Here is an 11,131-nt window from a genome sequence, read left to right as displayed (position 1 = left end):
CAGAAATACCAAATGTAGTACATATTTTCAAGCTTCTCTGCAACTAAGAGGGTAGGAAATGTCTAGTTCCATGATGGCGAACCTGTGGCACATGTGCCAGAGATGACACGCAATGCCATTTGGCCCAGCATCTGGCAGAGAGAAGGTGGAACAGGTGCATGTGCCTTTTCCTCCTCCTTCCCAACTTTTCCCGGCCTCCATCTGCCTCTCCAGAGGCAGCTGCAGGCCATGAAAGGCGCAGGAAGAGGAGGAACAGTTGTGCACCTATTCCTCTCAGACCTTTCCTGGCCTCTAGCTGTCTTTCTGGTCTTGGAAAGCCAGGTGACTATCTTTGTAATTGTTTTATTAGGTTAGTCCTTTCCAGATGGACCACATGTCCATGGAATATGGCTTCTTTCTTCATTATTTTTAACCATACAAGAAATAAATGGGAACCATATTGTTTCAAAGATATTACTATTTTTTGGTTTTTTTGTCTGTCTTAGTCCAAAAACTGACAACTCTAAAGGAGCGGCTTTGAGCCAGACCAAGGCCACAGCAACCACACACTGCGGCCCCTATCCAGCATTTTTCCAGGCCCAAAAGAAACAGCAAAATGCCAGCAACTTGCAATGTCAGTTTTTCTGGTAATACTGAATTCTAAATCTTTTTATTTCACAGGTTTAAGCTAGATGCTGCAGGAGTCCTCCAATTGCTAGCAATAGCCTGCCAGGCTGCTAATAATAGAAAAGAAAACAAGTATTTATGTATTATTTCCTCATTTCTACCCCTAAATTAATTTAGTAGTCCCATTCCCAGATTAAGGGTGATATGTACTCCATCATCTGGCTAATTTCTGATTGTATATTCTGCCAGAATTCTTGTATCACTGGATAATCCCACCATGTATGAAGACAGGACCCTACCAAACCACAATTTCTCCAGCATAGTCAAGTATTTTTATTAGATATATATGCCAGTGTTACTGGAGTTATATACCGTTTTAAGCATGCGTTCTCTATTATGGACCGATACTGATTTCATTGGACGAGATGATCAAATTTGCTGCCATTCTCTATCTTCTAAAATACAAGTTAGATCCTGTTCCCATATCAATTTTAATCCAGCAGTACTATTAAATGATATATTTAAAAGCTGTTATAACTAAAGTTGTTCACAGCATGGCAGTGTTGTTAAGACTAAAGCATTTTTTGACTACACAGTCCATTAAAAGCACAGAGCAAATCAAACCATTTCTCATGCTTAACCCACATCAAAGCATCCATTTTTCCAGGACAGCCCCATTGTCTCTCTCCATTCCAGGCATTTCCATGGGACTGCCCTTGATAATTCCTAACACATATCACCTCCCCTTCATATCTGCTTATTACTGAACTTCAGGAAGATAAACATCCCTTCCACCCAGCAATATCAAAAGTATGACACATCCCACCATTCAGGAATACAAAGCAAAGCAGGTACAGCATAAATGACTAGTCAGCATGGCAAGAACTCAGAGGGACTCAGATTCTGACAGGTGAAATGGCAAAATTTACTCCACCAGTTCCAGACTTGAATGGTAGTCCTAAAGAAGAGATTTTCAATAAAATTTCCTTTTGTGTTTTATGAGACAAACCCCCTGGACAGAAATAACTACAGGGCAGTTTCCATTCTCCCATTCTTGGGCAAAGTGATTGAAAGAGTGATTGCCTTTCAGCTCCAAGCAGTCTTGGAGGAAACTGATAATCTAGATCCATTTCAAAACGGCTTAAGGACAAGATACGGAGTTGAGACTGCTGTGGTCGCCTTAGTCGATGATCTCTGTCTGGGTATCGACAGGGGAAGTGTGACCATGTTGGTGCTTTTTTACCTCTCTGCGGCCTTCGATACCATTGACCATGGTATCCTTCTGGAACACTTGAGGAAGTTGGGAATTGGGGGCACTGCGCTTCAGTGGTTCCATTCCTATTTCTCAGGCAAATTCCAGATGGTGATGCTGGGAGACATTGCTGTTCTAAAAGAGAGTTAAAATCTTGTGTTCCTCAGGGTGCCATTCTGTCTTCCATGCTATTCAAAATTTACATGAACCCACTGGGCAAGATCATCCAGAGATATGGGGTGGAGTGTTATCGGTATCCTGATGACACTCAAATATGCTTCTTCGTGTCTTGGATTGCTAAGGAAGGCATCTCTCCTCTGAATGACTATCTTGGGTCGATAATGGACTGGATGAGGAGAAACAGACTCAAATTGAATCCTGTTAAAACGGAGGTACTTGCTATAGGAACCCCAAAGCTGGGGTCGGAAATTTGCCAACTGGTCCTGGACGGTGTCACACTTCCCCTAAAGGACTGTGTTCGCAGCTTGGGAGTGCTCCTGGATTTGTCCCTTCAATTGTTATCCCAGATAGATGTAACGGCCAGGAACGCTTGTTATAAACTTCAATTGATATGTCAGCTGCAACCCTACCTGGACCAGGGGGATCTAGAAGCTGTGGTACATGCACTGGTAACCTCTCGTCTCGACTTCTGCATCACACACTACATGGGGCTATCCTTGTGCCAAGTTCGGAAGCTTCACTTAGTCCAAAACATGGCAGCCAGACTGGTCTCTGGCAAATCCAGGTTTGACCATATAAGACCTATTTTAAAAATCCTTCATTGGCTGCCAATCAGCTTCCAGGCACACTACAAGGCGTTCATTATCACCTTTAAAGCCCTACATGGCTTGGGTCCAGGCTCTTTGCACGAACGCCTCTCCCTGCACTCTCAGATCCTCTGGGAAGAATCTACTCTAGACACAGAAGACCAGATTAGCTACAACTTCGAAGAAAACTTTCTTTTCTGCTGCTCTGAAACTGTGGAATGACCTGCCGGAGATCCATCTTACCACCACCTTAGATGCCTTCAAGAAGGCTGTCAAGATGGATCTCTTCCGGCATGCCTTCCTAGACTGACCTCCCAAAGAAGAACAGTCCCATCCGCCTTAACCGTCCACTCCATTTTGATTATTCTAGATCAAGTTACTGATGTAATTATTTTAATTGTTGATTTTTAAATTAATTTTAATGGTGGGAGGGTTTAGGGGTTAATGTTACGTTTTATTGTGTTTTGTAATTTTTTATGCTGTAATCCCACCTCGATCTGCAGGGAAAGGCGGGAAATATAAATAAATAAAAATGATTTTTACAAAACTCTCTGATAGTTCAATTTCAAGTTTTTCAAATTCCAGTTAATAGAGGGAATACAGTTGGCCCTTCTTATACACTGATTTTTTATACACGGATTCAAGCATACACGGTTTGAAAATGTTCCAAAAAAGTATAAATTTACCTTGATTTTCCATTTTTATAAGGGACACCATTTTGCTATGTCATTATATGTAATGGGACTTGAGCATACACGGATTTTGTTATACGCGGGGGATCTTGGAACCAAACCCCAGCGTATAACAAGGGTCCACTGTATTAGCCATAACTGAAACACCTTAGTAATTACATATATCTGGTATACCCAATCCTCCATTACATAATTTTCTATAAATCGAAGTTTCTGTTATCCTTGGCCTTTTATTATATAATATAAACTTATTAAATATTTTTTCCATCTTTTAAAACATTTAGTAGGGGCTGTGGCTCAGAGGTTAACACACCGACTCTGATGACTGCAAGGTCGGCAGCCTGGCAGTTTGAGGCCCAGGTGCTGTGTGATGGAGTGAGCTCCTGTCACTAGTCCCAGCTTCTGCCAACCTAGCATTTCGAAAGCATGTAAAAGTGCAAGGAAATAAGTAGGTACCACTTTAGTGGGAAGGTAACAGTGATCTGTGCAGTGGTGCTGGCTACATTATCAGAGTTGTCTTTGACATGCTGACTCTTCGTCTTAGTAATGGAGATGAGCACTGCCCCCTTCAGTCGGTCACGACTAGATACTCTTATCAAGGGCAAGCCTTTACCTTTTAATAACTGGAGTGTTTGAAAGAAATAGCTTAATTTAGGGAATGCTGACATCCCAACTGCAGCCACACATCCTAACCATGACAGAAGTTTCTTTCATTTATTTATCTTTCTTATTTGTTTTCTTATAAATCATAATTAAGTTATTGAAGTTTAATAAGTGACTTGGGGATGTGTATGCCTACTATTTCATAGATTTAATATCAGTTTTCAGACCAGTGATACTATGGAGTGACTTCTTGTCCTGTTTTGGAAGACCTATACCATTGGCCCTCCTTATCCACATATTTTTTTATCCATGGATTCAAGCATCCATAGTTAGAAAATATTTTTAAAAAGTATAAATTCCAAATATCAAACCCTGATTTGCCATTTTATATAAGTGACACCATTTTGTTATGCCGTTGTATTTAATGGTACTTGAGCATTCATGGATTTTGTTATCCCTGGAGGCTCCTGGAACCAAACTCCTGTGGATAACAAGGGCCCACTGTGCATAGTGCTTCTGATTTGTGGAAATGTATCTGTAAACCAGCCAGAGAATCATACAAATTTAACTCTCGTAATGTCAGGGGCTTCTTTTTGTGGTTATAGTACAAACAGAGCTATATCATCTGCAAAGAAGCTAATGTTATGTTGTTGTTTTTTCTAATTTAAAAACCTTGTATTTTAGAGCTTTTTCTTAATTTTTTTCTACCAAGGGTTCCAAATGCAGTAACCATTAAAAGTGGTGATAGGGGACATCCCTGTTTTGTTCCTCTGTTAATTGTCAGTTTAATAGATTCACAGCCAATAATCCTGAGAGGCACTGGATTGTATATAAAATCTTCAAACGAACTGAATAAAAACATTGCCCAAGTGTGTGGCGTGATGTAGTGGTTGACACCCCTTAGATCGAGTATAGGGCAAAGGCTGCTATCTCCCTTCGGCACCATGAAATACCTGGAAAATAATCGTCTATTTTGCATTTGTCTGGGATGCGTTGAATGGCACCTTTATCGAGAAAGGAGGAATCTCCTCTTGGAGAGGAGGGGAAGACCGAATAAAGTGAAAGACATCTGGAGGTGGAGTACTTGTAAACTCTATGGCAACCCAGATGCACAATGGTAAGTATCCAGGTATCTGTGGTGATTTGACACCAGTTGTTGTAAAAGCAGCAAAGTTTGGAAAAATGATGAGATGGCAGTTGAAAACTTGGAGAAAGCCTTTGTGTAAAAATCAGCCACTTTCTCTTCTTCTTGAAGATAGGGGATAAAAGCAGCCATCTTATCCCACAATTTTTTTTGGCAGGCACCCATGCAAGCCTGCATGTTCCCCACCTTGGCAGAAAGGGCAGCCGAAGAACAGAAGTGCTGGCCAAAGATGTCAAGATATCTGCCCTCCTTGTCCACTGCAGTAAAATGGGTTTTGCCAGGGGATTTGGAGGTAGCTTCAACCACTAGAGAGTTAGGAGTAGGGTGGGTGAAGAGATAAGGTGCAGTATTGGGTTGGACTGATACTGTATCAATAGGCCTTCTAGCTTCCTTGAAGTTGGTGGTACAGAAGATGGCTACAGCCAAGAAAGATTCATGACATCAGACAATGAGACCAAAAAACGATAGAACAGCTGGTGAAACTGCAGTGGTATTGATGATTTGAAATACAGAATCGCTCACCGGCTTGGGGGCAACATCAACCTGAAGCCCTATAGCCTGAGCCATCCTCTGGACCACATCTGAGAAAACATCATTTGGGGATTTAGGTGTGGTGTCTTCAACTTCTTCCTGAGGGGAGGCAATAATAAGAGAAAGTGAAGTTAGTGACATTTCTATGTCATAAGCAGATTCCTCAGTAGATTGCTGAGGGATGGCGGGTGTAACAAATTGATAACCTGTGTAACAGCAGGAGGCGGCATAGGTTGAGACACTGACATTGAAGACACAATTGGAATGATGGCAGGGATAGGTGTCGTGATTGACATTGACAGTGGAATCTGAGCTGCAGGCACTGACTGAACCAGAGATGCAGGAGGTTGAGAGACTGTAGCAGTAGTGTGAAACAAAGGTGAAGGCACTCTGGTGGCATCATAATGAAGCTGAGATTCATGAACACGGCATGAAGATTGGGATCAAGATCAAGAGGGCGAGTCATAGTGCGGCTGCTTATGGTGGTAACAATCTCTGTAAGAAGGAATGTAAGACTGGTAGGAGGAAGGGCGTTCTCTCCAGTATTTTTTGGCTCAATGTCAACCAATATACAATGCTGAGGTATATGGCGAGTCTTGAAAGTAGTGTCAAGAAGACACCGACAACTCAACTCGGTCTCTAGATCATGTTGGAGATCTGTGAGATTGAGCCAGAGATGCATCATGGTGTCAAGGGGCAGAAGTCAAGAGGGAAAGCCTATAAGCCCAAGCCAGAGAGGCAAATATCTGCGATAGTACTGAAACTGGCAGTTGAGACCATTGGCGGCAAGGATGCAGTGAGTATCAAGCCAGGTAGTAATGGAGCACTCAAAGATGTCAAAAATCCCAATGTCGAGTCTGAAACAGTGGTGAGGGGCTGTAAAGCTGCCAATGGTACTGGTTGCAAGAAAGCCATAGTAGTCTCCAAGGCTGTTGCTACTGTCGAGACCAGCTTGGAGGTCGAAGCAGACATCAAGGCCAAAGATGCAGTGGTCGTAAGAGAAGCCTTAGACTTGTGCTTCTTCTTAGATTTTTCAGTGTCACGGACACCCGAGACTTCAGGGCTCTTTTTGGTCTTTGAGGTTGCTTTGCCTGCAAGGCAGAAGGAACCTCTTGCAATGGAGGAGACTGGGCAGCAGATGGTGTTGCCCGTGACATCAAGGGAACAAGCTCCAATGTGCCCGGTGTCAAGAGGTTCGGTGTCGAGGCAGGTACTGTAGATGTTAAGGCCTTTGGAGTCAAGGGGGTCAACGCTGAGCCCAACATAATTGTCAGAGTTGATGGTTTGGAGATCTTTGGGATCCTCGGAAGTTTGAAGATGGGCACCAAAGCCAGAGGGTCAACCTAAGAGGATTTTTGAGCAACTGAAAGGGAGCGCTTCCAACAAAAAAGATTCTGTTGTGAAGTGTCGCGTTGGTAAAAGAGCGGCAGATGGGACAACGCTCGGTGATGTGGCCCTCACCCATGCAAAAGAGGCATTTAGAATATCCATCAAGGAGGGGAACCTTATGATTACAATCAACGCAGGGCTTAAACAAAGAATTGGAGGCCATAGGAGGCCTGGAAGTGAAGCACCTGTCCTGGCAAGAAAACACAGTAAAACTTGCTTTGAAACTCTGCAAGGGCAATACTCAGAAGAAAAAATAAAGATAATCACACACACACACACAATGGAATCTACCATACATGAGGACTCAGCTAAGGAGCAATCCGAAAGGAGTGTTTCTCTTGGACGAAGGAGAACTGGAGGTGGAGCTAGATTGGCGGGATTGGGCATACTCAACACACGGGAGTGAACAGGGCCTCCTGCCAATCTGCTCAGCTTTTCAGCTTCTGAATGAGAACTCTGTGCTTGTGCAAATCCTATTTTGTGAGGCACAGAGACCACGAAGAAGTTGTCTATTATCTATTTGAAGGAACAGAATATTAAATATAGTGATAGGATGAAATTCATCTGACAAAAGGTCTCATATAACTTTTGTACATTAGGGTCTTCACATATAAGAGGAAGAGAAGGAAGATCATATTCCATCTTGCTTCTATTTCCTTTTGGAATGTTATTCTTCCTTTGTTTACTTTAATAACACTGAGTCTCTTGGTCTCTGCATCCAAGGATTTGTATGGTATACAAGGCAACCTTATCACGAGTTTTACTTGAGATTTGTCCAGAGGAGGTTTGCTCTTGCCTTCCACTGAGGCTGAGAGAGTGAGACTTGCTCACAGTCACCCAGTGGGTGTCTGTGTTCAGTTAGTAAATGCTTATTTAGAATTGTGCAGAATATAAACATAAGGAGGTACCAAATTGGAAAACAAATAGATTAAAATTTTCAAATTGAAAAACAATTAACTTTATTTAACAATTTATATTTCAACACATTTAAAATAGTGTACTCTGTTTAAATATGACTGACAACACTATACAAATACTTCTTAAATATATTTAAGAAACTGTTTTGGTCTTCAATCTGAACAATAAATACAGGCACTTCTACATAGATAAAGACAGCAGTCACTGTTTTGAATAATTGTTTGATGTAACACAAAGATATGGCAGGAAGGAATTATAGTATTCTAGGATTTATTCCTTGACATTTTAGGATTCACTTTAAAAATTTAGATTTGAATAATCACCACATTTTCATGAGGCTGCAATCCTAGCCTTTAGAACAAGCCAAAAGAATTTCTGAAAAAATTAGTTCTTCATGTGTTAAATTGTGTTAAGTTGCCATTTAAAAAAAACCAAACAATATAAAATACAGCAGCAAACAAAATGTTAAGCCAAATGTGTAAATAAAACAGACTGTGCATATTTGATACCAATTTAAAAGGCTAAAATGTTTTTCTATTAGTGAATCCAACAGAAAGAAAAAAAATCACTTTCCAAGTCACAATTCTAGCTTAAGCTTTACAATTCTCAGCAACAGATACATGACTCATCTGTCCTTTCAAATTCATATATAGACTGCATAATTGCCTCCATCATATTTAACAAAATGCTGGTTTTAAAAAATTATATTCCAGTAACTATTCATCATGTTTATTTATGATGTTATTTTCCTGAAATTTGAGTTACAACGGTGTCTTCTAGATAATGGTAAATAAGTTGAACAGTGTATTGATTCTACCACCACAATTACTTACTAGCACTAGAAAACAATATAACCAATATCACAGGGTAACTAATCATTTGATCAATAATTAGTTCATCACAATGTCTAAGGGCTATGATTTTTCCACATTTTATTCTGTGAAAACACTGAGAGTGTGACAGTTGAAAGTTAAGTACAGTATTTTTTCATGCCATATCCTCATGGTGTGCACTGCTATTAATGCAGTCTCACTTTAAGTGGTACTGGTCAGACTGTTTTTAGCTACTTTTGGTTTATAAAACAAGCCACCAAATGAAGTGAGTATACTAATCATTAAGCCAAAAATTTAAACTGAAATTTGGAAAGAGCTTTTGGACAGATATACTTAACAACTTAAATGTGGATCCTGCAAGTTTGTCCAAATCTTAATAATTTCTTGAGGTTTCCTGCTGTGGACCAACATAAGGTTTGTGTATGAACAAATATTATTCCTTTGCTTCTCTTCAATATCAAACGTTTTGAAGCCTTTGTGATTTTCTGGGGCAAGCCCAAGTTTCTGAAGGCACATTCCAATATAGACATCATCAATAGGATAGAGAAGGACTTCATCAGATATGTTGATTAATCTTAATGCTAGTTCACCAGAATAGAGAAACCCACCGCCTCCTGCATATGGAGGATAAGAACCTTCATAAATACTTTCAGGAATATAGTACTTCACTTTCTTATCACGATGAGGTCCCGCATGTTTGATAACATCACCTATGAACAAGTCTTTGGCTTTTTCCTTGGTTAAACTTTTCAAGTAATCCAGGATCTGATGAGTATTCACAAAAACATCATCATCTCCCTTAAAAATAAACTGGGCATCTGGACAAGTATTATTGACCCATTTCAAAAACAATACCTCTTTCAAAGTCAAATTGAAGAAAGTGTCTCTGTAGTTCCACAGAAGAATGTCTTGGTGGGTTTCACTCTCAAATTTCAACATAGCTGAGAGATCAGGATAATTATCCTCTGGAGGAGTCTGGCCTAACAGGAAGACTCTTACAATAGTTATGTCTCCAGATTTAATTTCTTTTCCCCAAGACTCTCGGATTGCTTGTCTTCTATCAAAATGAGGAATGAGTGATTTGATAGCCAGAAGCAGAAAAGGTTTATGTTTGCACTTGTGTGGCTGGTCCATTAATAAAGAGTAATTTCTACACCTCAAATAATGAAAGAAATCTTTAAATCGATCTGGCAAGTTTTCAAAACCATCAAGTTCTGAAGCTACAAATGGGTCGGGATCACAGAAGTTTGAAAAGCTACCATTAGAAGATAACCTTTCTTCCACAGTCATGTTGAAAAGCAATGCAAGAATAGGATTATACAAGTATTCCAACTTCTGCTGCTGTTTATTCCAATAGGCCTTGTGAGGAGTAAACTTTTTCCAAAATGTGTTGACTGGTAATATAACGTGGCTTTTTGAATTTTTCTCTTGGCCACTGCTCTTTGAGACTTCCACAATCACATATATAAAGAAATTGACCATCATCAGAATTCCCAGCAACTTTAGTCTTCTGCGTCCAACACTCATGTCTCATATCTGGAAAACAGAAAGTACCATGAAAATTAGAAAAACATGTAACAGTATATTAAAATGTTGTTCCAGATTTTAAAAATGCATAAATGTGTTATCTGGAAGGATGCAAAGATCAGCAAAGACAAAGTCTCATAAGAGATCCCAGAGATGCTAACATGCAAGCTGCCTGCAGCAAATCTTATGAATAAAAGTTCTTTTTTAAAAAAGGATAAGAATAGTCTCAAAGTAGGGAAAACATGAAGATCTCTTTAATACTCATCACTTCAGAAAGCATGCTCCTATCTGAATAAGAGAACAAGTCAGCTAGTTTTAAATAACCATTACCATAATTCACCAGATACACTGATCTTGTTCAATGATCTCTTTCTGACATACAAAATAAAAGGGCTAGCTGTATCCATTCTAAAGTGTTCATATTACCATATTGCAGCATGTGGAAAAACTACAAATATATTCAGTTAATGGAAGTACAGCTGCTAAGATGTTCCACAATATTTCTGAATGTTCTCCAGAATGGAACCACCTTGTTGGCATGTTGGCATATTCCAAAGGTCAGTAATCACTCTCACTGAGTGCAAATGGTTATACTATAGTCTGACCTTACCTTGATTAGTTTACTGACTGTGTTTTCTTTTCAATATGAAAAGAGATCTGTAAACCTTCATTTATGTGCTTGGGTAATTTTACAATATTGCTTTTGCTAATAATTGGAAAAAATAGTGCATAGCTACTGCAATAAAATGTGAAATCCAGTGCTCATTTAAACACAAATGCTGTCTTGATGCTTTACATACCTTTTATCCATCAGTACCAACTCAAATATATACAAGGGGGTATGCTTTTAATTACCCCTTCAGAGTTCT

The 11,131-nt window shown here is 39.8% G+C and overlaps 1 protein-coding gene across 7 annotated transcripts in view; it reads right to left on the bottom strand.

Moving 5' to 3' along the window:
* Positions 1–275: 275 nt before the first annotated feature.
* LOC149313470 (N-acetyllactosaminide beta-1,3-N-acetylglucosaminyltransferase 2-like) overlaps positions 276–11,131 on the bottom strand; it is a 35,534-nt gene continuing 24,678 nt past the window's right edge. For 5 of the 7 annotated variants that reach the window (XM_089519145.1, XM_089519149.1, XM_089519147.1 and 2 more), the window contains exon 2: positions 7,943–10,271. In XM_089519145.1, the coding sequence (XP_089375271.1) occupies positions 9,069–10,262 (1,194 nt within the window). In that variant the 5' untranslated portion in view covers positions 10,263–10,271 and the 3' untranslated portion in view covers positions 7,943–9,068. Of the gene's footprint in view, positions 5,695–7,942; positions 10,272–11,131 lie in introns of those variants that run through there. The other 2 variants (XR_016280829.1, XM_089519143.1) reach the window with 2 other exon arrangements.

The sequence above is a fragment of the Sceloporus occidentalis genome, unplaced genomic scaffold (genome assembly GCF_023333645.1).
Source record: "Sceloporus occidentalis isolate IW3139 unplaced genomic scaffold, rSceOcc1.0.p SCAF_4, whole genome shotgun sequence".
NCBI lineage: Eukaryota > Metazoa > Chordata > Lepidosauria > Squamata > Phrynosomatidae > Sceloporus > Sceloporus occidentalis.
Note: the sequence above shows the minus strand (reverse complement) of the source record. Positions and strands in the feature narration are given on the sequence as shown.